This window comes from Fukomys damarensis, unplaced genomic scaffold, assembly GCF_012274545.1.
Source record: "Fukomys damarensis isolate Sample0158 unplaced genomic scaffold, DMR_v1.0_HiC HiC_scaffold_21, whole genome shotgun sequence".
Taxonomy (NCBI): domain Eukaryota; kingdom Metazoa; phylum Chordata; class Mammalia; order Rodentia; family Bathyergidae; genus Fukomys; species Fukomys damarensis.
Genome location: NW_022900933.1, coordinates 17,003,775 through 17,031,442, shown reverse-complemented (window position 1 = coordinate 17,031,442; position 27,668 = coordinate 17,003,775). Strand labels below are relative to the sequence as shown.

The window sequence follows — 27,668 nt, the reverse complement described above, 5'->3', positions numbered from 1 at the left end:
CACTGATATCTGAATCAAACTCAAACTTCTAGAGATGTATGTAAATCAGTAATTATCAAATGCCAAAAAATAGTGTATTACTGATGATTACTGTAATCAGTTATTAAAATATTTCAAATATGCTAACTTAATCCTACATAAATGATTCTCAAATAGAAAAAATTCTGCATTTACCAACTTCCTTGAACAGAATTTTACAAGTACAGCTGATTCGCTGAAGTAAGAAACTTTACATTTAGTTAAGTTATCTAGCACTTGGGAGGCTGAGGTAGGAGGAGCACTGTGAGTTCGAGACCAGCCTAGGCTACATAGTGTGTTCAGGTCAGTCTCAACTACATAGTGAGACTCAAAAACCAAAAAAAAAAAAAAAAAAAAAAAAAAAAAAAAAAAAAAAAAAAAAAAAAGAAAAGAAAAGAAAAGAAAAGTTATCTGCAAGATGTAGTGGAGCACACCTGTAATTCCGACCCTTGGAAGGCTGAGGAAGGAGGATTGCTATGAGTTCAAGGTTAGCATGAAGCATATAGTGAGACCCTGTCTCCAAAAATCAATTTAAAAAAAAGAATCTGAAACATACTCTAACTAACAAGAATTAAAACTAGTATGATTAAAATAAATTTAAAGCACATCAGTCTACTGAGGTTAGAAAAAATATTAATAAAACTGAAATAAAACCTAGCAAAGAAATAGAATACAAGTTTGGTCCTCTGTGTTGCCACAGCATCTCTGTAACAAACAAATATAAAGTATTTTCCTTATCAAAGCATTTTTTTTTTTTTTTGAGTCAAGAGTCTTGCTATGTAGTTCAGGTGGCCTTGAACTCTTGAACTCACCATGTGGCCCAGATTGCCAACTTGTGGCAATCCTCCTGCTTCAGCTTCCCAAGTATTAGGATTACAGGAGTGTGCTACAATACCCAGCAATTAAGGCATTTTCTACCCATACCAACTCTACCCAAGATATCCTTCAATTTTCCATTCTATTCTACTTCTAATGATAATGTAAGTTCAAGAAAAAATTTTAAATTATATTTATTTAGTGGTACTGGATGGAGAGTGAACCCAGGACTTCGTACATGCTAGGCAAGCCCTCTACTACTGAACTACATTACCAGCCCTTTAAAAACTTTTGAGAGATAGTCTTAGTAAATTGCCTAGGTTATCCTTGAACTTGCAATTCTTCTACCTCAGCCTCCCAAGTAGCTAGAATTACAGCCATACACCACCACACCTGGCTAAATTCGTTTCTTAATAGCCCACAATGACTCAGCAAAACCAAGCATCAATTGATTGCCTCTATTATTTTCTTTTTGGTACCTTATTTGTTCATTTCCTTGCACAGAAGTTATTTGTCACACCAATTTCCTAAAGCTTTATTTATCCTCTAGGGTCATGTTAATCTGTATCTTCTGAAAACTGGCAAAGGCTATTTCTGACTGTTGACTCCTCTTCCCTGCTTCGTCTAGGAGCACATACACAAAGCCTGATTCACCTGATTCACAGGTGACCACCACTCCTATTTCAGTGGCATTATGAATACTAAAAAAGGCTAAGGACAACTGAAGTAAAGCATCTGTTAGAACACAGAGGTCTCTATTCATTTTGAAGTAGAAAACACATTTGGAAGTTTCATTTTTGACGAATAAAGGCATGAGTAGTTTTAGTAAGTAGTAAATACGTCTTTGTATAAACAGTAATTCTCTCTATTTTTTTATGTGCCTTCACCCAAAATAATGATGGCGGCTGAGAAAGATCAGTATGCAGAAATGTATTATAGGTTAGCAAGCAATCCAAAAAGCTTGTTAAATACTACAGACAGTGGACGTTATTTAATGAAACAAATTATACATTCAACATTGACTTGTTAACGAACTTAAAAGTCTCTTAGGCTTAAACATTTGGAATTTCAAAGACAATAAAAGTACAGAAAATTATGAGAATTCCCATGGAATTAGTCTTCAGTACCATATCTGGTTGTTGAACCCGAAGTGGTACCACTGGATCCCTAGTAAATATTGGCTCTGTTTACACAGTATTTAATGTATACCATAAAACTAAAGGACATTCATCTGTGTCCTGAAAGAGACCACTTCAACACGTTGCTATCTTTAGTGAACACATGTACACACTCCTGAGCTGGCTGACAAAGCAGAAATGGCATTTGAAGAAGGCTCTTCCCTATGTTCTTTCATGTTAGAAGATGATTTTTTTTTTTTTTTTGTAAGTGAAAAATGGAAAAGAGGCCCTTCTCTATATTTAAAGAAGAACGATGCTTGAGTTTTAGCTGCCCGTTCCTTGGCTCCACCTGGTATTATCTACAAGAGAGGAAGGTCTGTGTGGAAAGCCATGCTTTCCAGTGGTGAGCAATCTGGCAAGAACCTGAAAACCTGACAGGTATAAAGGCTGCATGCCAGAGGGCTCTGCATCTCCATAGCACTTCTCTGTGATCAAAATCAACAATTCCAAGTTCAAAATAAGGCAACAGGCTCAGGTATGCGGAACACTTCAGTTCTGTTCAGCAGGATTCAAAGCCAGGTCAGGAAATAAAAAAAATAAAAATCAAGACAACATAGCACAAAGAGGTGGGAAAGAAGAGAGGAAAGAATGGAGAAAACCTCTTAAAATTGAAAAAAAACAACAACAAAAAAACAAAAACCAAAAAACATATTACAGAACATTATTATATGCTCCATGAAACTGATGAATATTGGAACTTGGTCTCTGATACACTAAAAGAAATCAGCATATTAAGCAAAGATGAGTGTTTTGAATATCACTGAACTTTGTGTTTGACAATGTGCAACAAAACTGTGGAGCTATATAATATTCACTGAGAACAGGTTTTGGGATCTTCAGCTAATTAGGACACATCATATTTAAAAAGCAATAAAAATAAAATTAAGAACACAAGAGAAAAGGGCTCATGCTGTATAGCCCACGAATCTCACTGGCTTTATCGTGAAAGTTTATTGTTTTAATCCTAGTACAATCGGCTACTGGTTACATACAATAAAAAACAAAAACAGCCACGAAGCAATGATGATAGAGATAGTCTGTGATATTGTACAGTGGAGGAAACAGTCTCCGTTGAAATCCTCCAGCGAACCCCCACCTGGCTTCAGCAGTTAAGCTAGCACTCCCTCCCTCCCAAAGTAGTTAAAAAGAAAAATTAATGTCTTGCTTGGGTATAGCAAGACCTAATACCTCTTGGGGACACTGGAGAACTTTAAAAAACTAAAGCAGTAGAAATAAAATAAAACTGAAATGTGGAGGCAAGGTGACACACAAAGAAGCTCCACGGGACTTGGCTTCATATCACCTCACAGCGAACCACCTGGAAAGAAAAGAAATGGTCGTTACACCAGGAAAGTATAAGTGGAAAGTTCAGCACCCCTCAGATCATAGCATGGTTGAACTCCTTTCCAATTGTATAGAACCCAAGCTTTATTCATCTTACAGTTTTATAAGTGAGCCAGGTTGTAGAAAACTGCTTACTTTCCATATCTCTGCATTGTAAATGTTAGCAACTAGCACATACTTACTATTTCAGAACTAGAAAACATTTTTAGCAAAGCATGCTGTTTTAAAAATCTTTGAAGTAACCACACAGTAAGCTATTCATATGGCTAGATACTCTTACCTTAGAGGAACAATGACTCCATTCAAAAACTAATCTCATATATATTTGGTTCGATTGAGAGCTTTTTCAGCCAGGTGACCACTTTCATCTGTGATCTTCTCCCAGTCAGTCTGTCCGACCACAAAACCTATGGCCCTTTTCCTATCTGCATCCTTCTTTTCTTCCAGGTCTGCCCATCTCACCTAAAGAGAACACAGAATTAGACTAGGTTACAGGGATGGGGCAAGATCCTCTTTTATCTCTGGATCACCTAAGGGGCAGAACACCACATTTGAAACTACAAGTTTAGAAGAAAAAGTAATCTGAGAGAATTAAAGAAAGCCATATTCAAGCACTGAGAACATTAATAAAGAAATACAAAGAAATGATGTGAAATGATAAAGAAATGATGTATAACCTCATTCTTAAAGAAATGCTAAATGAGATTCCCCCTCCCCATCTATTAGAACGTCAAAAGTTAAAAAGTTTGACAGCAATGCAGTGTGAAAATGGAAAAATAGGCATTTAACTACATTGGGCAAATAATACATATAACTTTTTAAGAAAATGATCTTATAATATCACCAGAACAGTAAATCATATTCCAAGACCTTGCAGCTTTAATGGGAAAATTCACCCTAGAGATGTTTGCAAAATGAAGCCAAAATACATGCTATTATGATTTCCACTGCAGTACTTATATGAACAATAAAAAGGAAACAGCACAGGCATCCATCAATAAGGGACTGGGTAAATGTATGATCAAACAACAGCATACTAGGTAGTGCTGTAAAAGAATGGTAAGTCCATATATATCTATTTAGAAAAATCAAGATGAATTAGCTGAGAAAATCTTATGCAGAACAGTATAGAGTACAGCTCAGTGGCAGAGCAATTGCCTAACATATGCAAGGCCTTGGGTTCAATCCTCAGGATCATCACCATGAAAAAAAAAAGATATACACAAATCTATCACTTTTATTTAATTCAGTATCTATGTGGAAAATTATCCATGTCCTGGTTTCATTCTTCTACTCCCTTTCGTTGTAAAACTTCTTAAAAATGTTGACTACATTTGCTGTTCAGTTCCTCATCTCCTATTCATTCTTCAATCTGCTCCAAATTGGCTTTACTCTCATCTCTAGGAAAACTACAGTCATCAGTCATTAGTTGCTAAAACTAATTGTGATTTCTTGCTCCCAATTCACTTGTCTTCTCTACATCATTTAAAAACTGCCTACGCTTTTCTTTGTGAAACTTCTCTTCCTGAACTTCTAAGTTTTGGAGTCCTATATTCTATTCTCTATTTATACTTTTTCTTTTGGATAGATCATTTATTATCTTACTCTGATCTCAGAAATTTCATATTTGTAAACTCAACAGTCGATTTAACAACTTTTAACTGGTCTTTCAGTAAGCTTATGATTCCCTTAGATTTTTCTCTTTTGGTAAATGACATTACATACAGAGTACTCATGGTCAAAACGCCAAGGAACCACCCATCTACCGGTGGAAACTCCACAAAAAATCCACTAAGAAGTACCACATATTCCATCCAAGTCCTTTAAGGGAGACTGCATACTTGCCATGTGAGGTTCTGTTCTCCATTTTTAAGGTTACTTTTATATTTTTATCTGAAGTTTGCAAGGAATGATTTTTTTAAACATGTGTAAGACAGGGTTAGGGATTTGGCTCAGTGGTTCTGCCACCTGCATCACAAGGGCAAGGGCTTGAGTTCAATCCCTCGTATCAAACAAACAAACAAACAAACGTGTAAGACAGGGCTGGGTATGTAGCTCAGTGGCTCTGCACCTGCCTGGCAAGTACAAGGTCCTGAGTTTGATCCCAGATACCAAGAAAAAAAAAAAAAAAAAAAAAAAAAAAACACAAAAAAAAAAAACACCACACTTGACGGGAACTTTTGGGCCGGGGATTTAGCTCAATGGCACTATGCCTGCCTCCCAAGTGGAAGATCCTGGGTTCAATCCCTGGTACTGCCCCCCCCCCAAAAGTATAGAATAAAGTATAAACTAAATTGTTCTAAAATAGCACTCATATATAATTATTTGCCTATATCTTTCCAAAACCAGATGCTTAAGTGGGCCCTTCATCTGTTGGTAATTATTAACAAAGTCTCTTACCCTCTTCTTCCCCGGCTCAGAAGCACGAGTTTCATAGTCATCAGGGAGCTGAAGATAATCCTCCATTCTGCTGGCAATGGCCTCCCAGTCACGTTTCCTTTTAGCACCAGTCCTCAAGCCATCCAACTTGTCTGAGGGACAAACAGAGCCAAAGCATTAGGGTAGAATGTGAATTTGCACGCAATACACAAACAAGGGAAAGGAAGGAGTGCTTTCAGAGGGTATAGCCGCATTTTTTAGTGTAGTATCCTGTACAGATCCAAACTATCTTCAAAGCTGAGAGAATATCAAGTTCTGTGCAATTTCCATTGTCTGGTGTTCATATGGATAGTCATACTATACTGCAATGTTGGTTTAACAAATACAGGCAAAGCAAGAAAAGGCACTTGTCTCCTAGCTTCTTTGTGTTCCCAACCTCCCCAAATCATCCTTCAGCTCTCATGTTCTGAAGAAAAATACAGTTTTCCTCCTAAAAACAATTACTTCCTTTTTTTCTTCAACATAATATTAATACCACTCATTTGATCTACAATCACATGTTGTTTTGTGTCAAATGAAAAGCAGGTAGTACTAAGAACTTAATGAGCCAAATTAATGCTTAAGAAAGTTTTAGATTAACAGTTTCTTAGGATCTGGGCTGCCATGAGAGTATTTACCATGAGTTAGTATTTATATGTAACAATACAAGAGAACCACTTTCTTTGGATATAACATGAAATAATGTCGATCATTGTGAGATTAAGGATTAGTCAGCCAAGTACCCAAATGAGATATTTCTTTCTGAACCTTGAATTTGAGAGGGTCTGTTCTCCCAACTAAAATCAATTAAATGAAGAGGGATTGCACATTCAGAAATTATGAAATGAAGTTAGGTGTCTTAAAGAAGAACACACAATGAAAATGTGTTGTTTTTTATTGGTTATTACTATTGATATTGAATACTACATGTGGAATATATTATGAGTTATATACATTTTCATTTTTAGCTACATAGAGGCATTAAACTTTTGAATCATCTGAAGTTATACAAACACTACTACTAAGCAGAAAAATAAAGGAAGCCTTGACTTTAGGAACACACAATAACCACACTTCACTGAACTCCATACAGGGTGTGGAGTGTAAATAATAGAAATCTTTAAGGCACCAAGTTGAAGGGAACTTGATATGAAAAGTGTAATGGAAGCAGTAGTAAGAAGGAGGTGAGTTTATAATTCAAATATCATGAGCTTTAAGGGCCAGGGATTTAGCTCAGTGGTTCCACCGCCTGCCTCACAAGTGCAAGGTCCCGAGTTTAATCCCAGGTGCCAAAACAAACAAACAAACAAAACAAAACAAAACAAAAAAAATTGAAAGAGTTTTGCATAACTGGTAAAGCTTTTAGCTCTAAAACACCTCCCCCATGAAAACAATTATCATTGAAAAATCAGTAATAGGGGGCCAGGGATTTAGTTCAGTGGTGCCGCCACCTGCTTTGCAAGCACAAGGACCCGAGTTCGATCCCTGGTACCAAAAAAAAAAAGAAAAGAAAAAAAATCAGTAATAAGGCAAATGATACTTTACAAATTCAAAAATTTTTCATCTTGTTTTGGCAACTTTCCCTATGGATAGATTCCACAGAAACAGTCTTCTAATCTCCTTTGAAAATCATGGCTCCATCTCCAAGCCATATTACACACGATCTGAAAGAAGCAATGCCTTGACTGTACAGAGACACAGGATGTGGTACTGGAAAACTAACAGGTCCCATAAGAAATACAACTAGTCTCAGTTCAACAGTGTACAGTATTACCAGAAGAGTAGGAAGCTCCAACACTGAGGTTTAATACAATCAATTCTGACATTAACATATTTCAAAGGAAAACTTTCACACTTCAATTCTAAGAAAAGAGCATGGCCAGGCAACAATATATGAGAGCAGTAAGAAAACTACAATACTTTTTCATGCTCTGGGTATACGACAGGAGTTACACAACAGGTGGTTCTATATTTGCCACTTGGAAGTCCAGAAGAGTATGTAAACTAGTCTGAGAGGCCTTGTTTGAAATGTTCAATTTAAAATTTTATTGTGCAAGCATGTTTAAAGTTTCTTTCTTGGAAATGAAGAAAAGATCACAGCGCTTTCACATGGCATAGTGGAAACCCAAACACACAGATGGATGGTATAAGGTGAGGGAAGAATGATCTGGGGTGTTAATTACAGAAGGAAGTCTGGTGTCCGATAGATTCACACTAATTTTTCAGACATCTGAGATTCAAAAGATGAAGTTTTAAAAGAAGATGAAGCTTTACATCCAACTTGGCAGGCCATAGAATTTTACAAATTTAAAACAATATATTATAGCACAACAAAAATTCTTTCAGTTCATCTGTGCATTTCTTAAATGTAAGCAGAATTTCTGTAAATCTGTTCAAAGTGAACATACAGGGGTTGTGCATCTATACAGGTAAAAATACATTCTAAATGAAGAGATCAGGTCTGTCTGGTGTGCAAAAGGCCAATTACAGCAACTTTTAAGTACAGACAAATGGCACTGAGATGAAAAAAGCAAAAATACTTTATATGGAGAAACCTAAATTAGGATCATAGTCTCAAATATTCTACTTATAACAGTTTGAGAAACTAAAATCATGTAACTTCAGTGCTGAATCCAAGCATCTGATGACATGTAACACCCACCTTTGCACTGGAAATCTATGCCCCAGCTAGAAAGGAGCAGTCAGGAATGACTAAAGACGGCCTACAGGTAAAGATCAACAATTTGGTAGCACTCATACCAGATGTAGTTCAGTCCTATTCTGAACTGCTATAGAATTATACTGCATCCAATTTAACACTCAGACACAGCTAAACTATATGCTGAACACAGATCAAGAATCTGCAAGGTACAATCCAAACGCTTAAAAGATTATTGAGTATTTCTTACTGACAAACTCATTCATGAATCAAAACTCCTCAGTTCCAGATTCGGCTCTTCTTTTGAATACTTTAGTAGTGTGATATTGCCAAAGCTTACTATGTTTCCACCCAGTATAATCATGTTATCAAGAGTAACTTAAGAATGTCTGTACTCAGAAAAAAAAAACTGCACCTGATAATCAACAAATTAAATTTGTTATGATAAGGAAAGCAATGTAAAGAGTTTCATTCTCAGATGAAGATTCTCATAAATAAGAGAAAAAATTTCTTTTCAGATGGTTCAATGGACCAATTTCAAAAAAGTGAGCACTTTCAAGAAAGTTCACACTCAATTTGTCTTTCTCTGGCTGTGTTAGCTCTCAAGATACTATTAATACCGTGGTGCAAGATTCAAGTCCTAATGCAAAACATCACTGTCATGCTTAAACAAGCAAAAGCTCAACTGCTAACATATTAGCATTTCTAGATTCATTACCAGATCTTCAGTGCTTCTAATTGAAAGACTTATGTAAGATTGCCATCTCTACAACGTATTACCTAACATCATCTTTAAAACATGTATTTTCTGAGAAGTAGTAGACAAGCCCTTTTCCCAGAAATTAATACCAATATCAACATCCTATTTTTGTGAATAGTTAATCATGACTTAATTCCAGTTTCATTTTTCCCTGGAAACTGGAAAGAAAAGCAGAAAATGGACTGGGCTCCAGAATATATATTATACAATAACTCTAATGAATATGTGCTTAGCTACAACATTTATCACTTTTATTTTTTGGTACTGGGGATTGAACTTGGGACCTTGCGCTTGCAAGGCAGGCAGCAGAACCACTGAGCTAAATCCCCAGCCCCAACAACTATTTTTACTTATGCTCTCTCTTTGTCCCAAAGGATGATCACAATTTAGAGAATCAAGGGAAAGAAATTCTTAGAGTCTTATAGGTTATTCAAAAAGTACAGAGCTAAAAACAGAATTAATCTGTCGAAATAAGCAGAACTAAAGCAGTTTTATTTTTTAAAAATAAACTGTGATTATTACTCTCCTATATACTTACTTAATTGTATTTATTTATTTTATTATTTGGTTTTTGGAGACAGGGTCTCACTATGTGGTTCAGGCTGGCCTTGAACTCACGATGAAGCCCAGGCTGGCCTCGAACTTGTGGTAATCCTGCCTCAGCCTCTTGCGTGCTAGGATTACAGGCATGTGCTACCACACACGATATTTAACCGTATTTAAAGAAACAAGTGCTTACAGCATAGGGAAGAAGATAGTTGGTCATTAAGATTTTCTACAGAGATAGTAAAAGAATATGTCAAGAAGCCAGAGAGAGAGAGAGAGAGAGAGAGAGAGAGAGAGAGAGAGAGTCAGTCTCACTTCATAGTCCAGGCCAAACTTGAACTTATTATGCTATTCAGGTTGATCTAGAACTTGCGATCCTCCTAACTCACCCTCCCAAGTACTGGCACCACGGGAATGCAACACCATGTCTAGCTCATCACATACAATTTTTACTTAACATACACTAAGCAAATTTCTTAAGACTTCGGGCAAAATGAAGGCAGAAACCACACAACTGCGTGTAAAATGTGCTCTCTTTTGATGTCAGAAACACAGTATGTCCTAAGTAGCAAAGCAGCTAAATAACCAAATTTGTTCTGTGAATTTAAGATCTTTAGATGGTACTTTTAGTTTTGGAGCCAACAGCATGATACCAGGAAGAGAAACACAGGAACTGATAGTCATGCTTCAAACACCAGTAATGTCTTTGCACATAAAAAGTCCCCAGTATGTTTTTCTTAGGTTTTTATTGATACACCTTAAGCAAGATGCTGAGTGACATAAAAAAACACTTTTAAAACATTTTACAGTATCACCATGAAATACTGTAGGAATCCATTCCATACATACGTTTTTGCTTGATGAAAAACTTCACATTAAGCAACTCCAAAGTTTAGATAATCATTTTAACTGGTTAATCTTGTAAAGTGGCACTAAAGACAATTTGAAGGAAATTTTAAATGGAATTTCATAAAACAGGCTCCTCAAAAATCTATATATATTTACTTCACTCTACCCAGAAATTCTGTAAGAAAAATATCCTTTAACTATTTTTAAAAAATCTTTAATATGTATTACTATTATCCAAAGTATTCATAAACATTTGATCTTAGCCAAAAGGCTGAGAAGCGAATCAGAGTATTCATAAACAGGATCAACTTTGGACTGCAGTTAAATGCTTTTTAAGAAATACTCTTCTTTTCACTGAAGCACAAGATATAACTAAACCAAAAGCTAGTGAATGAAACACACTGGAGGATGTCAGGTAGGCCAAACTCCTGATGCAGGCAATACTTCTGAGAAATCTGTTCTTCTTATAGCAGAAAGCTCTATGACCATTACCATCAGGTATCACATAGAAAAACAGGAAAAAGGAAATACCCACCTAGCTTTGCCTCAGATGTGTCCATCTCCCATTTGCTTTTCGGAATGTAACCCTAAATTGTACACAGAGAGAAGCTCGAAGGGTTAGAAAGAGACACATACATGCATAACACTTTTGAACTGGAAAAGCATTAAAACTGGGAATGGATTCAGTTTCCACTCACTAATTTTAAGTATATCCTTAGGGAAAACACAATCTTATCTTTGAAGAAACTAAATGACCAAAATCACCAAACATGACTGCACAAATTTCAGAGTTGTCACTTCAGGATAGTATCATGAAGGCGCTTTGAGGCAGCTGAAGTTTAGGACTCACAACTGTAGTCTGAACAATAGCTGAATAGCAATTATGGTAAGAATGTATAGATACTGTGCCAATATTAATATCATTTAGAGATCAGAGAATTTACAATACTAACTAGGTTATTTTCTCAATACAATTGTTATTTTTAAGTGATTATAGCCATGAGGTTCAAAATGTGTTCAAGATAATTACTTGATATTCAGTGTCATTTTAAGTAATCAAAAGAAAAAAAGAACTAGTATCATTGAACCCAACTGCCCAATTATGAAGTTTAAATTCATTTAAAAATGACTCAATCCATGTACCAGTTAATCTTACAAAGGCTAATTTTATTGAATCAATTTCAAAGCATTTTTATTTCATCAGTTGTATATTAGATTATTATTCCTGATGTCTTTTAAAATTATGTTCTACTATATGAAAAACCAGAAATCTCCACAGGCAACTTAACATCTTAGATTTCATAAGATAAATGAATGGTTTATTTGAAACAAACTCCCAAAAACATGTTCCAATTTCCCAATGTGCCTACTAAACTATATAGTAATCCCTTCCATTTAGGCATCAAACAAGTGTATGCTTTTTCCATGAGATTTATCATGATTCCCCTTTTCCCTTATTTGGATTCTGTTTTCTCTTAGACCCTACCATACAGAATGTTTAATATCAGGCCCTAGTAAACAGAACAAATACATCAAAGGTGTCAGCATCTTCTTTTATGAATCATTGTATCTCTACTACTGAGAATGTTTGAGTTGATAGAACAGACTGACACACAGAAAGCAAGTTGAAGATCATTACAAAAGCTTCTATGGAAGAGTTTACATGAGTATCTTCATAATTCCAGGAAACTTATGGGATTTATACATTCCTAGTCTGAAGTCAGAATTAAGAATTCAATTTCATCTTAGTAGGTAGTAAATCAGCTTATAAAATTATATCATCTTTCCGAATACATTTTTAGAAGCAATACAAAGCTATGCTGAAGTGATGGCACTAAAAGGACTAAAGAAACGTGTACAAGTGACATCTCAAAATCATCTGAAAACCTTAAACATTGCTGGAATAATATTATTTATAAACGCTAAATCATATCCATTAGGTTCACTGAAGCACTAAAGAAGACAAACTGTCACACCGATGATCTCACAAAAAGGATTTTCTTAACCAAGAATGTTTGGATTTCACCCAGTTGTATTAATCAGTACAGAGCAGAAAATGCAGTTTAGTGAACATTCTGTTAAAGGGATCTTAATGACATGGTACTTGCTCTTAACTCATTGGTAAATATTCTCCAAGAAACTTTTACTCTTGGGATAGACACCAACAGTAGAAGACCTGGATTCTGTTCTTTGAATGGGTTAAGAGAAGTTTTAGAATATAAAGATAAGCAAATGAGTGTATTAATTTCTCCCTGCTGAAATCATCTGTTCTTCCGTAAAACTTTATCATCTTTCCACTGCTTAAAGTAGTAAGCTACTTGGAAATAAAAGATAGTCCAGCAGGGTAAAATTCTAAGGCTTCCTTGTCATATCACTGATGTAAAAATATAGCATTAGTGTGTTTCACTTTAAAAAATAATTGCACATTCAATAAAAACTCCCAAGTTTTGACCTACACCTAAGCAAATGAGATGTTGTGAACCATATCCTGAAGTAAAGCTTCCACAAAAGATGGGAGTTTCAAAAGCTAATACATAACACTGACTTCTCACAGGGTCACTTTCTAGGATACACGCTGCAAGTACCTAAAGAGGTTAACTATATTCCAGAACAGCGTGGACCTGTAAGTGAATTACCTATTACATTTAGATTATTCATGTCAAAATACAAACTTAAGAAAAATAAACTTGTTGAAAAAAATAAAAAGGAAACATAATCGAGACTCAGATACCATTAACTTTAAAGCTTACTTTTTAATGCACATTTAAAATCTAGGAATGCAGAGGTTGACACCATCTCTGTATAAACACAATTTCTATCCAGAGTTATCTATATCACACATGGGACCACTCTTTGAGGACTGTATACTGTAGGGGGTAGGAATCAGGGTTGTCCATTTATACATTTTCAGAGGACTATGAGAAGCGACTTTAGCAGAGGCTGAAGTATTAAATAAACCAAATATTTTGGATTGTAAAAGTATCACTATCCCAAGCAGTGCTAATTTCTTTACCTCATTAGTGAACAAGGAAGTCATCATAACTCTTTAGGTTGCATTTTTTTGAAGGATAGGAAAAGGAAAACACTTCTACAGAGGTGTGACCAGAAGCATTTACAGGAGGTACACAGGAACTTTGAACTCACAATATGTAAGCTTCTAATCAGCCTAAGCAAAGTCCATTGCTTATACAATCAAATACTTTTCCCCATCACTTAACAGGACAAAATGCAGAGTAACAAATCCAGCAGCCAGTGGCAAATCCTCTGCTCCTCATTCAGTAAGTTTTTCTGCCTCAGTTGGCAGTAACTCGATTTGAGATTTGTAGCAAAGAACAGACAATTATGTGTATGTTGGGTAGGCTGTACCACATACCTGCTGGAATGTAAAAATGTTCTTATGTAACTGATTATCTTTTAAAATATATTCCTGTAAAACCACCCACAAAGAGATGAGTGAGTGCAAATGTAAGTTTCTTAGCACTTTGTTTAACATTACAGGATTCCTTTTTGGTCTAGAGAAAAATAAAAAGCATCCAAAAGTTTCCTTGAAGATGACTGTGAAATCTTTCACCATTATAATGTGTATATTAACAGTAAGTAATCTGACCACAGATCTGAATATAACCTAGTTAAGAATTCTAACAAAAAGACACTTTGTTCAAAGTGGTTGGTCTGTCTCCTACCAGTTCGCTTTCCTCTTCCTCCGCATCTTTCTTCTCTTCCTTCTGTTCTTCAATATTTGCATCAAAGTCTTCCATCTCTACCTACAATATGCCAATAATCATTAAAAAAAATGGAGTCAATATTTAGGAAAATGTTGAATCATTAAGATCTGTAATGATCACCAATTCCCCCAAAAAGAGAGCAGACTCACAATTACATATGACATAATTTTTATTTTATTAAATTTTAACATCCTAATTTTGAAACAGAACTGAAAAAACAACAACAACAAAAAGAACAGAACAATATTCCACCCTTTAGTTTTCCTGGGATATCCAACTTTATAATTCCCTATAAAGTATAATGCTTTATTCCAAATAGATGGTTACCTATTTTGAATGCTTTTATGGATCTCTACGCTTTCTTTTAAAAACCTTTAATAAGGAGGCCTGGGATTTAGCTTAGTGGTGCCACCACCTGCCTCACAAGTACAATGTCCTAAGATGGATCCCTAGTACCGCCCCTGCCTCCCAAAAAAGGATGAGGGCTGGGATGTAGCTCAGTGGCACTGCGCCTGCCTGCAAGCACAAGGTCCTGTGTTCTAGCCCCAGCACTGGGGGAAAAAAAATAAATAAATAAACACTCCCCCCAAAAAATACCCTTTAATAAGTATTTCCCCAATTGTGTAGAACATACAAATGATTCAAATGTTAAACTATAAGAAAATGTATAGTGAAAAAAGTAGAATGAATAGTAGTTTGGCCTACAATGATAGCAATGCAAGTTAAGAATACATGCATTAGGGTCAGGGATTTAGCTCTGTGGCACTGAGCCTGCCTCACAAGAGCAAGTTTGACTCCTAGTACCAGAAAACAGAATAAAAAAACCAAAAGTACATGGATTAGAGAAGTAATTATAATATAAAACTTGTAGCTGACTACATGGTGGATTGAACCTTGGTAAAAGGGAGAGTAAAGAGTCCAAGATTAACTTCTAGATTACTGGTTTTACTAATCAAATGACTGGTAGTTCTAATTAAAAAAAAAAAAAAAGAAAGAAAGAAAAGTAAAAGAGTAACAGGTTTGGACATACTACATTCTGGTAGGCTGAATTTCAAGTATATGAAGAAAATAAATTCTCGGGCTGGGGATATAGCTCAGTGGTGATGTGCCTGCCTTGCAAGCGCAATGTTCTGAGTTTGATCCCTGGCATGGGGGAGGGGAGAAAGGGGGGGTGGTATATACGACAATAAACTTTTTTTGTGTATAGAGAATTTAGAAAATAACAGTAGAAAGGACTATAAAAATCATCTACAATTCCTCCTCTAAAAATGATACTCTTTGACTGATATAATCCACTTCAGTTTTTATAATTTAAGGGACATAACGGTAATCCATGCTACCAGAAAGAGTCAGATTATTTATATAATATGTAAAGTAAAAACAAAGCCAAGGACAGAGCCTAGAAGTGGCTCTTTTAAGACTGGGAAGCAGGAAAAGCCAGTAAAGAGAGCTGAAAAGGTATAGTCAGAGAGAAGGAAAGCCAGAAGAATGTGTTTTTGTGGGGTTTTTTTTGGTTTTTTGAGACAGGGTCTCACTATGTAGTTGAGACTGACCTGGAACTCACTATGTAGCTCAGGCTAGTCTCGAACTCACAGCGATCCTCCTGCCTCAGCCTCCCGAGTGCTGGGATTACAGGCGTGCGCCACCACACCCGGCCAAGCCAGAAGAATGTGAACTCACAAAAGCCAAGAGAAAATGTCAACTGTGTCACGTGTGGCTGCAAAATTAAGCAATGAGAGAAGTGAGTATTTTCTACTGTCATGGAAATAACTGGTGTCTCTAGAGAATGGAAGCAGCAGAAGCCAGAGGAAATGGACAGAGGACTGGTATGAGTGTTAACTATATATGAAAACACAATGACAATACTGAGTATAGGTAACTCTCACAGGAAGAAGTCAAACGAAATGGAAGTATACCAGTGAATAAAATTGAAAACCTCTTTGTAATACAGACTTTCTTCCACTAAATTAATCACTGACTCAGGCAAGTAGGTGAAAATGTGTTGGGGAAATAGTATAATAACAGTTCCAAAGTATCTCCCTATAGATTAAGATAAAAAGGAAGAACAACTTGATAGATACACCTTACCAAGTAATCAATGTCTAAATGACAACGAAGAGACAAACTGACTTCATATGGATCTTCACGTAACACAACTCACGTACCATTCCTGCTAATATCTAATCTAAACCTAAGCCTATGGAAACAGACAAACCCCAAATGAGAAGCATTTTAAAAAATAACTAGCATATACTTTTCAAAACTGCTTTGTTTTTCAAGATAATATCAGGCTAAAAAATTGCTTTTTATATTAACAAGCTGGATACTGAATTTTAAAAATTGTTATAAAGCACATCATAGGAAGATGGTGAAATCTGAATATGGATTATTAGATAATTAAGAAATTTAATTCAGAAAATTTATATTATTCAATATAGTATGTTATCAATGTTAAATTTCCTCATTTTGATATTTAACTGATTTTATAAGAGATTGTTATTGTGCTTAGAACATATCTTCTGAAACATTTATGGGTAGTGTGTTATGAAGTCTGCAATTTAACTTTTAAATGGTTCCACAATAGTACCAACGTTAATAGTAATTGTAATTATGTAATACATATATCTCTACCTGGGCACAGAAGTGCACACCTATAATCCCAGTTACTCAGAAGACTGGCAGAAGGATTGCCAAGTTTGAGCCAAGTCTCACTAGCAATTTAGTGAAACTCTGTATCAAAATAAAAGGGTAGGCCAGGGATTTGGTTCAGTGGTGTTGCCATTTGCCTCACAAGCACAAGGTCCTAAATTCAATCCCTGGTACACACACACACACACACACAAAGGGTAGGGCTGGGAATTTAGCTCAGTTGCACCATGCCCGCCTTGCAAGTGCAAGGTCCACACACACACACAAAGGGTAGGGCTGGGAATTTAGCTCAGTTGCACCATGCCCGCCTTGCAAGTGCAAGGTCCTGAGTTTTATCCTCAGTACCACACACACAAAAAAGTGTTGGGATGTAGCTCAGTATTCCCTAGGTCCAATCCCCAGTGCTACGCTCTTGTGACTATATATACACTACATGTGAACAAAAAGTTCACACTTACCTCTTCAATTGCAGCATCTTGTAGTAAAGAACGAATATCTAGACGCATCATGTGACGAGGTGCAGTTTCCCAGTGATCAGCCATCTATTGAAAGATTCAGGTCAAATTATTACTGTATCTATGAATAAAGTCCAAATATGATCTAAAATAAATTTAGTATCATAAAATCTAATAGGCCAATTCCAGGAAGAGCTAGGAAGCCTCTTTCACTTATATCAAAGAAAAAGAAACATTTACAAAGATAGACAGAAAAGATATTGTGAAAGAAAACTGGAGAAACAAGAAAGAGCTTCCATACAACACTACTGACACTGAGAAAATCAAGTTTAGGGTACTTTGCTGTTCTGTTTTCTGAAAAATCACCTTATTTATTTCTTTAAGTTTTCTTCCATGAATATTTCTCTTGCCACAAGTCTGGTTATCTGCACTCATTTCAGCCAAATATACCTAAGCAACAATAAATAATAATTAGGCAAGGAAATATAAAACATATATGAAAACAATGTGCTTTAAGATTTTTGTGAAGTGTATACCTCAAATCCTTTGGTTTTTGCTGCACTCCAAAACTGGTCAAAATGCCTAACTCTGTCATTGATAGCATCCAGAATGATAAAGGGGAAAAAGCCATCATCCAGGGTCTTCTTGAAAGTTTTGAACATGCTGGTGCGGTATGTCTCCTCCATTTCAGCTTCATATTCATATTCCATCACCTAAGAGCCACCCCGCCAAAGAGATCTGGAGTTAGTTAAAGCAAAGAAACATCTTAGATCCCTTTCCTGGGTAGCCTGAGTACCAAAGTTTGTGTTCAGAAAAGAGACAAATTTTAGTTTCCAAAAAGCCATCTCAAGTCAGTAGTGGTGGCATCCCAGTAAGTAGGAACCAAAGGCAAGAAGATCATGAGTTTGAGGTTAGCCTGCACTACACAGTAAAACCAAAATCAAACCAAACCAAAATCCATCTCTCAACATGTTTTCCTCTACTGCCAATGAATCAGTTTCAGAATATAATCCAAGAGGAATATACCATACCTTCTTTTTTACTTTCTTTCCAGAATCTGGATCTTTTTCTTCCTTTTCTACTTCAGTGATAAAGTAATCATCCAGGCTTAAAACTCTGGGTGCAGGTCCTCCAAATTCTACCTCCTTATCCTAAGAGTCAAATAGTTTAAAAAGTCAAAAAGGAAATCTGTGATATCAATTAATGACTATTCACACCAAAGTTCCGTCTTGTGGCTAAATAACAATTTTCTGGTGGTTTCAAGTCAAGCAGAGGCAAAAATATTTGCCTATGTAGAATACAAATTTATATAGAACAACATGTACTGTGGATGTATAGGCCACTAAAATCAATCAAATAGATGAGACACCTGTATTAATAACATGACACTCATTAATACAAGCAAGTTTTTTTTTGTTTTTCGGTTTTTCCTATACTCACACGAATAAGTTTTGCAACATGTGTCTTTCCACTGCCAGGCAATCCTCTCATTATAACAACAATCTGAAATATAATGGGGAGGGGAAATTACTTGAAAGTTTTTTTGTAATGAGATCTTCATTAACAATAACCTATTATTTTTCAGAAGAGATCATACGATTGTCTATGAAACAAAACTTATTAAATTTGAAAGGATAGAAATAATAAAAAGTATTTTATCTGATCACAATGGATAAAATAAAAAATTAACACTAAGAAAATAGAGAAATTCACCAATATGTGGAAATTAAACAACATATTCCTAAATAACCAATGAGTCAAAACAAAAATCAGAAACTCTAAGATTAATGAAAATAAAGATAAAACATACCGAAGCTCACGGGATTAGGCTAAAAAAAATTTGCAGCTATAAATGACTATGTTAAAAAGAAGGAGGCTAGCTGGGTGTAGTGGCACATGCCTGTAATTCCAGCGCTAAGGAGGCTAAGGCAGGAGGATTTGAAACCAGCCTAGGCTACTTTATTAGTTCAAGGTCAGCCTGAACTGCATAGCAAGACCCCATCTCAAAAAAATCAAAAAAAGCCAGGGATTTAGCTCAGTGGTTCTGCCACCTGCCTTGCAAGAGCAAAGACTTGAGTTTGAGCACTGTACCAAAGGAAAAAAAAAAAAATCAAAAAAGAAAGTTAAAATTAATACCCTAAACTTCCACATTAAGACACTAGAAAAGTGCAATGTAAAGAAACAAAAGTAAGGAGATGAGGTTAGGACAGAAATTCATAAGACAATTTTACAGAACAGAAAAATAAAAAAAATTTTGTTATGGTTTGGATATGATTTGAATGTATTTTTTAGTAGTTCATAGTTGGTGGTAATATTGAGATGGTGAAATCTTTTAAGAGATAGCACCTCATGGGAAATAATTTGTTCACAGATGTGCAAAATGTTGTTGGGGGGGCAAAACTGACAATGTCTCTGGCTTTCTGTCTTGCCATGTGATCTCTCCCTTTACACAGATTCCCACCATGACACCATCCATTATGCTGTGAAGTAGCCAGAAGGCCCTCGCCACAGCTAAGCAGATGCTGATGCCAGGCTCTTAAAATTCCAGAACTGTGAGCTAAATAAAACTCTTTCATTTATTGTTAATACCAAGGCTCAGGTATTCTGTTATACAACAGAAAACAGACTATAAACACCAAAAGCCAGTTACTTGAAAAGATGAATAAAATTGATATTTTTACCTAGGCTAACATGAAAGAGAAAAAGGGAGGTGAAGGAAGGGGAAGGGAGGGGAAGAGAGGGCTCAAATGATCAGAAATCAAACAGGGCGCTGGGTGCCATGGCGCAAGCATATAATCCCAGCAAGGGTGGTAGGATGCTGAGGCAGGAGGATTGCTGTGAGTTGGAAGACAGCTTGGGCTACACAGTGAGTTCAAGGCCAGCCTAAACTACATAGTGAGACCGTGTCTCAAAAAAGAGGAGATATTTTTAACAATCTGACAGAAACTTTAAAAGCAGATTATAAAGGAATATATATAAACAACCATATGCCAACAAATGAAATAACAGATGAACAAAATTATAGCAAGGCACACACTACCAAAAGTGACCCAAGAAAAAATAACCAACCTGAACAGATTTGTGACAAGTAGAGACTGGACTGGCAATAAAACAAAACTTTCCCAAAAGAAAAGCCCAGGCCCCAATGGTTTCATCACTGAATTTTACCAAACATTTAAAAAATTAAAAAATTTTTTACAAAATCCTCCAAAAATAGAAGAACTTATTTTATAAGGTCAGCGTTTCCCTGATACCAAAACCAGACAACATTACAAGAAAACTCCAGTTATCAGAAATGCATATGGATATACCAGTTCTCAACAAAAAGCTAGCATTCTCAATCTAGGAATTTACAAAAAGAAAGTATACACCTTGACCAAAAGTAATTTCTCCCAGGAACAAAAGCTAAAATTTGAAAATCAAGTATGTAGTAAATCTTATTAATAAACTAAACTAAGACAAAACAAAACAAAAGCAATACAATCATCTCAACTGACATAAAAAAGGCATTCAACAAAGTCCAAAATCCTTTCATGATAAAAGCATTCAACTAACTAGGAACAGAAGGAAACTTCCTCAGCTGATAAAATGTATTTATGAAAAGTTCACAGTTAACATCACATTGAAGAGTGAAGGACTGGATGTCCACTTCTCTCAAGGAGGTTTCAAACATGACAGTTAGGCTAGAAAAAGAAATAAAAGTTACCTAGCTTAACAAGGAAAAAGTAAAACTACACCTGCTGATGGCATGATCTATACACAGAAAATCCTAAGAATCCACTAAAACTGAAACTGATGAGTTCAGCAGTGTTGCAGAATACATGAATATACCTGCAAAGAACAACCTAAAAATAAAATTAAGCCAATTATATTTAAAAATTTAAAGAAAAATTAACTGTCAGTGGATTAAACAATCCAATCAAAAGGTAAACACTAGGGGTGTGTGGGGGGGTTGCAGTTCAGTGGTACTGTGTTCCTAACATGTACAAAGCCTCAGGTTTGATCTCCAGCACTGAAAGAAAAAAATAAAGAGGGCAGAGGCTGCCAGATTGCATTAAAAAAAGATCTACCTGTCTTTAGGAATCGCTCTGGATTCAAAGATACAAACAAATACAGAATGAAAGTAAAGAGATGGTATACAGTATAAAAGGTATACAGTAGTACAACCTTACTCATTTGGGATCTATTCCAGGACTCCTAGCAGACGTCTGACACCACAGATAGTACCAAGCCCTACATATAAGCACTGCCATCTATGACAGTAAAGCTGATAATGAAGATAGCAAGTAGTGGGCAGTATATATGATGTGGATATGCTAGACAAAGGAATGATTCACTTCTTGGGCAGATCAGAGGACAGTGCAAGATTTCATTACATGATTGAGAAAATAGCACATAATTTTAACATGATTATTTTATTTATTTCTGTATTTTCCATTTAATATTTTAAAACCACTGTTAATCGTGGGTAACTAAAACTGCAAAACGTAAAACTATAGCAGTAAGAATGAACTACTATATCATGCAAACAGCAATCACAGGAAAGCTGGAGCGGCTGTACCTTTCTAGACCCCCAAAAGACCATAAAACAATGATTATTAATTCTAAATATACAGAATCAAAATATCTGGCTGAAATCTCTACTATTAGTATATTCAAATAAAGTCTACTTATTCTGCAATAAAGACAAATTTCAAAGAATGTATACATCTGGAAGTCACTAAGAAATTATGCTTAAGGTACCAAGTCTCCTAATTTTCTTGTTTCACATACTATAAGACCAAATGTACTTTCCCCCTCTTCAGAATGCAATTAACTGAGCTCTTGTGTATTATTTTTTTAAGTTTTCAACATTTTTTGACAAGAAACTTAGCTCTAACTTCTTTACTATTGTATAAGTATTTTATGAGATTATGTGGTGATTTAGTGAAAGTCAGATGCCTTGAATCTGATTATTTCTATATTGCAGAAGGACAGGGAGTTTCTATTCAAGATATTTAAAAGATCTCTTATCATCTTTGGATTTACAACAAAATGAGTTAACCTCATAGGATTTACTTATGGGCTAGGTTGTAGTTCAATGGTAGACTGCTTGCCTAGCATGTGTAAAGGCCAGGGTTCAATACCTAGAACTGTAAAAAAGAAAAAGACTCACTCTCTCAGGTCTGCTCTCACGGCCTGGTGGTTTCAAAATGTCATCCACATTCTTTGATTCAGGCTTCTTCTCTACCCGGGGAGCTGGAGGTGGCTGGTGGCTTAGTGAAGGAGCTGGCAGGGGAATTCGCTCTTCTGGGTAAGTTCTTCGTTCTCCTGGGTTTTCCAGCAGTTGAATAAAATTATTACTTATATAGTAATTATTTTGAAAGTTAACTCTCAGCTCTTAACCTACTCATAATTCAGATTAAGTTTAATGGTTTAAAGACCATTTTTAAATTAGAGAAAGTTTAATATAAATCTATTGAAATCAAGAAAATAAAAGATTTAGGTATATTACAGGAAAACAATGTCAGCAAAATAATGAATTTATCTTTGTTTATATTAAGCAACATGATATAGAATAATAAATACTTTGCTATATAATTTCAAGTATGACTGATAATTTTATAATTTCTGCTGTATAGTTTTAAGAACAAAGCGTCAATAGCTTATGAAAGCTTAACCTCACAGGTGTGAGTTTCTAGTTTACATGTAACATTCAGCAGGAAAAATCAAGCTAAATGTCCAAAATAAAGATCTTATATTTTATCTATGCAATGAAATGTCATACAGGCACTAAGAGATTTACATATGTGCATGGTGCAATTATCAATTATAACAAGTACAACAAAAAAATGCATTTAGAGCTAGGGGTACAGCTAGTACGGGTGAGGCCTTGGACCTGATCCCCAGCACTCAAAGAAAAAAAACCTGTCCTGCATTTATATTTTGCAAAGACAGAATGAAAGAAAAATACAAAATTACAACAGTTGTAGTACAGTGGGTAGTGGAATTATAAGTGAATTTACATTATTTTTCAAAAATTTTTTAATAACATAAAAAGGATTTATTTCATTAATTACACTGATATTCTTGATAGAATGCTATCACCTTTGAGAAATCCTCAAGTATATTTCACTTGGAAAGTGTAAATCCATAATGTAATATGTAATCAATCCCTCTCCAACTGTGTACATTCTCAATATCCTTACAGTTAATAAGGTATAGCTCTACCTCCAAACATGGATGGGCCTTCATAGGCTGGTCGGTCAGACTTCCTGTCAAAGGAGGGCCTATCAAATCCCCCTCTTCTGGATGAGGAATGGTCTTTTTTGTCTCGATATGACTGAGTTCTAGAAAGTATAATAAAAAGTATTTTGGTGAGTAAAAAATATTTACAAGTTTCTTCTTATAATGTTACACCATTATCTGTCCAACCTCTCTATAAGCAGTTATCCCACATAATCAATATTTGTATTTTGCTTTTTCATTTAGATCTGCTTTACACAAACACATCTAAAAATCTCAGGAATTGCAAAAATAAACTACTTGACTATAACTAAGTAATGATTATACTTTTACTGATATTACCATTTCCATTCCTTTTTATCTCTGTCTCATTAAATTATCAATTCAAGCTAGCAAAAACCATGCTCTCCCTTCTCTAAATTTTACACAAACACGAAGAACATGCCATTTACTAAATTTACTTTAGATACATTAACTTTTGTTGAACTAAAAAATGTTAATTTGCACACCTAGCCAAGCTATTTCCCACACCATACCTGTCATCCCGGGGACGGCGATCTCTGTCAAATCGATCACGGTCATAGTCGATAACACGATCCCGGTCTCGATCTCTATGGGTCTCCCGATCCCTTTTAAAATCTCGATCAAAGTAAGGTTCACGGTCTCTGTCTCTATCATAGCGATCACGCTGGCCTCCATGATCTACAAAAAGAATTAATACAAAATAAGAACTATATGCTTTCTTGGATATTATGAAGAAAAGTACAAATCTGACTTTAGAACTACTATAAAATGTTGCCTTAAATTCAGCTTACGACTCTTCCATCTACCTGAAGGGAAGGCCCAGATAATCTTATCAAAAGAAAAATCAAGTCATAATTAGTGCATAAATTAGATTTAAAAATATTAATATCTATAAGAGTCCTACCTGTTTCAAAAGTTGACCTTTCAGGTAGTGGATCTGGGCGTAGGGTTATTCTTTCACCATAGGGTATTTGCTCGACTTTATTAGTAGACATGTCTGGTAAAAAACAAAACAAAACAGGGATAAAATGCTGTAAGAGTGAAGCTAAACTTAATTCCTAAAGAATCCCAAATACAAGTTCACCCTTCTTACTTACCTCGGCCATGGCCATAATCAACAGTCTGTTGCACTGGTGGAGGTTTGGACATAGGTGGCATACCCATAGGCATTGGGCCAGGAGGGGGAATGGAAGAGTGAACAGGTGGAGGTGGTAATACTGGGGCAGATGGAATTGTTGCAGTTTCTGACTTAAATTCAGAATTCAGTCCTTGTTCATCATTTGTATCCCAGAGTCCATAAAAAGAATCTTCATCCCAGCGTTCCTGTTCCACAGCTGAAGTTTGTGGCTTTATCACTGGTGGAGGTGGAGGAGGTGGAGGAGGAGGAGGTGGAGGTGGTGGTATTGGCACAGGTGGCCTGGTCATAGGAACAGATGATCTTGCTGGTGGAGCAGAGGGTCTCACAAGTGAACCTGGTGGTTTACCCATAGGAGGGGGTGGTCTATAGGAACCTGGAGGCTAGAGAATAGAATAAGTGTTGTCACAGATCAGTGGAGAAATTAAAATAAAAACTTAACTCAATCCATTAAAAACTTACAAATGGGCTGGGGATTTAGCTCAGCAGCACAGCACTGGCCTGGCAAGTGCAAGGTCTTGAGCTGGATCCCCAGTACCAGAAAAATATCCTCCAAAACAAAAAACTTACAACTTTGTGTACAATGAGAAAAATGATATGACAAGCCTGAGAGGTAGAAAATATAGGTAAATCTCATATCTAATAAAGAACTTGAATTCAGAACATATAAAACTCATAACTCGTAATGCATATATATAATCAAAAATATATAAAGGCAAAGATTTAAATAGGTATTTCTCTAAAGAAGATATGCAAATGGCTAAGAAACACACAAAATGATGCTTGACATCAAGTCATTAGGAAAGTGCTAATTAAAACCACAGTGAAACAGCATTTCATACTTTCTAGAGTGGTTATAATAACAAAACAGAAGGGCCAGGGATGTAGCCAGTGTCACTGCACCTACCTGGCAAATGCCAGCCTGGAAAGTGCAAGATCTTGACTTCAATTTTTGGTACCAGAAAACAAAAAAACAAATAATGACAAAGATGTGGAGAAAGAAGGTACCACTTAGATTGCTAGTGGGAATGTAAAATGGTGCCATCACTTTGAAAATGGGTTTCCAGTTTCTCAAAAAGTCAAACAAATTTACATATGATCTAACATTTCCATTCCTAGGTATGTATTCAAGAAAAATAAAAACATGTTCACCCAAGAGTTTCCACACAAATACTCATAGCAACATTATTCAACAATCCAACAAGGGGAAAAAATGAGACCCAAGACCTGTCATGTAAAGGTACAAGATCCCAGTAATGAATGTAACTGTACTGTATACCTAGAATGTACCAATAAACTCAATTAAAAAAAAAAATCCAAATATCCATCACCTGGTGAATGGATAAACACAATGTAGTATATCCATATAATGGACATTATTCAGCAATAAAAAGAAATGAAGTACTGATTCATGCTATTACATGGATGAAATCTTGAAAATATTTGTTAAATGAAAGGAGCCAGACATTAACAACCACATCTTATATGATTCAATTTATATAAAATGCTCAAAAAGGCAAAATGAGACAAGCAGAAAGATTAGTGATTGCCTCACACTGGGGGTTAAGAAGAGTCAAGAGCCGGGGATTTAGCTCAGTGGTTCTGCTGCCTGCCTTGCAAGCACAAGGACCCGAGTTCGATCCCCAGTACCAAAAAAAAAAAAAGAACCTCAGCTGTGAGCCATAGCCCCAGCTCTAGAAACCTATCTTCTCCACAAAAGCAGCAAATCTCCAGTGAGAGAAACAAACTCCAGAAGACAATAATACGTGGCAAGGTTGGGAGCAATGTACTAGCAAACAATTAGACTAATAATCCCTCCAAGAGGGTGCCACTGTTGTGTGCATGGTTACAGTTTTTTAATGTTTACATTTCTTTTCCCAAAGCCATTTAACTCTTCCCAAGCCTTATTTAGATACTTATTTCCCATTTATCTTAGTTCACTACTTGTGGTTTATTCTTTTTTTTCTCTCATTGAGTTTATTGGTACATTTTACGTATACAGTACAGTTACATTCATTATTGGGATCTTGTACCTTTACATGACAGGTCTTGGTATGTGGTTTATTCTTTATTGATAGTTATTTTAGACTCTGGAAACCAGTCAATATATTTTAATTGTGTATCACTCATACTTAGGCTTTGCTTTAAAACTAAACTTCGAGTAAAAACTGCATTTTACTAATATGTAAGGAATGTTAACTGGTGGCCACTATAGACTGAAATTAAAGACAAATGGTAGTCACCTAGAGCTAAACTACCGGGGATCAAACTCGGGTCCTTGTGCTTGCAAGGCAGGCCACTGAACCACTGAGCTAAATCCCCGGCCCAGCTTAACTTTTTATTAGGATATAGCATTTTAAAATTTGTTAAGAAGATGCCAGTATAGGACAAAGCTATTCTATCTGGGGCACAGCTACCCAGGTAAGTTTTAACTATCTTAAGATCTGTGGCAAGTACATCTATAAATAAAACAAAGTATTTTCTTCATTCTATAATGGCAGAGCAAAATATAAATTTGTAAAACAAAAAAACTTATGGCATTTACATTAGAATGGTATTTACATTAGAAAGGAGTAATATCTATATATTAAAGATAATACAAATTAATTTTAAAATTCTTAAGAATTAAATTGACAAATATGGTAAGGGCATATGGGTAAGGGGCAAAAAGAGTTTGTACAAGAAGAAAAATAACAGAAAAAATTCATATTGACTATTTATAAAAATGTATATTAAAACATGTATTAAAAATGTTAAGTCCACCAAATATACTATGTAGCTGATAATTACATAGCTATAGTAAAGTTATTATATAACCAAGAGAGCCATGTGGATATATTATAGGAAAAACTTACTCTTTATTATTT

The 27,668-nt window shown here is 35.6% G+C and overlaps 1 protein-coding gene across 5 annotated transcripts in view; it reads right to left on the bottom strand.

Annotated features, from left to right (window-relative positions):
• Nucleotides 1-2,944: 2,944 nt before the first annotated feature.
• Nucleotides 2,945-27,668, bottom strand: part of Ylpm1 (YLP motif containing 1) — a 64,002-nt gene continuing 39,278 nt past the window's right edge. For 3 of the 5 annotated variants that reach the window (XM_010645500.3, XM_019204324.2, XM_010645504.2), the window contains 15 exons: nt 24,764-25,184; nt 24,571-24,663; nt 24,179-24,344; nt 23,628-23,746; nt 22,573-22,727; nt 18,858-18,920; nt 18,449-18,568; nt 17,954-18,130; nt 17,784-17,867; nt 17,421-17,504; nt 14,272-14,352; nt 11,124-11,175; nt 5,757-5,887; nt 3,637-3,818; nt 2,945-3,330 (listed from right to left, as the gene is read on the bottom strand). In XM_010645500.3, the coding sequence (XP_010643802.1) occupies nt 3,672-3,818; nt 5,757-5,887; nt 11,124-11,175; nt 14,272-14,352; nt 17,421-17,504; nt 17,784-17,867; nt 17,954-18,130; nt 18,449-18,568; nt 18,858-18,920; nt 22,573-22,727; nt 23,628-23,746; nt 24,179-24,344; nt 24,571-24,663; nt 24,764-25,184 (1,893 nt within the window). In that variant the 3' untranslated portion in view covers nt 2,945-3,330; nt 3,637-3,671. Of the gene's footprint in view, nt 3,331-3,636; nt 3,819-5,756; nt 5,888-11,123; nt 11,176-12,422; nt 13,965-14,271; nt 14,353-17,420; nt 17,505-17,783; nt 17,868-17,953; nt 18,131-18,448; nt 18,569-18,857; nt 18,921-22,572; nt 22,728-23,627; nt 23,747-24,178; nt 24,345-24,570; nt 24,664-24,763; nt 25,185-27,668 lie in introns of those variants that run through there. The other 2 variants (XM_010645502.2, XM_010645501.3) reach the window with 2 other exon arrangements.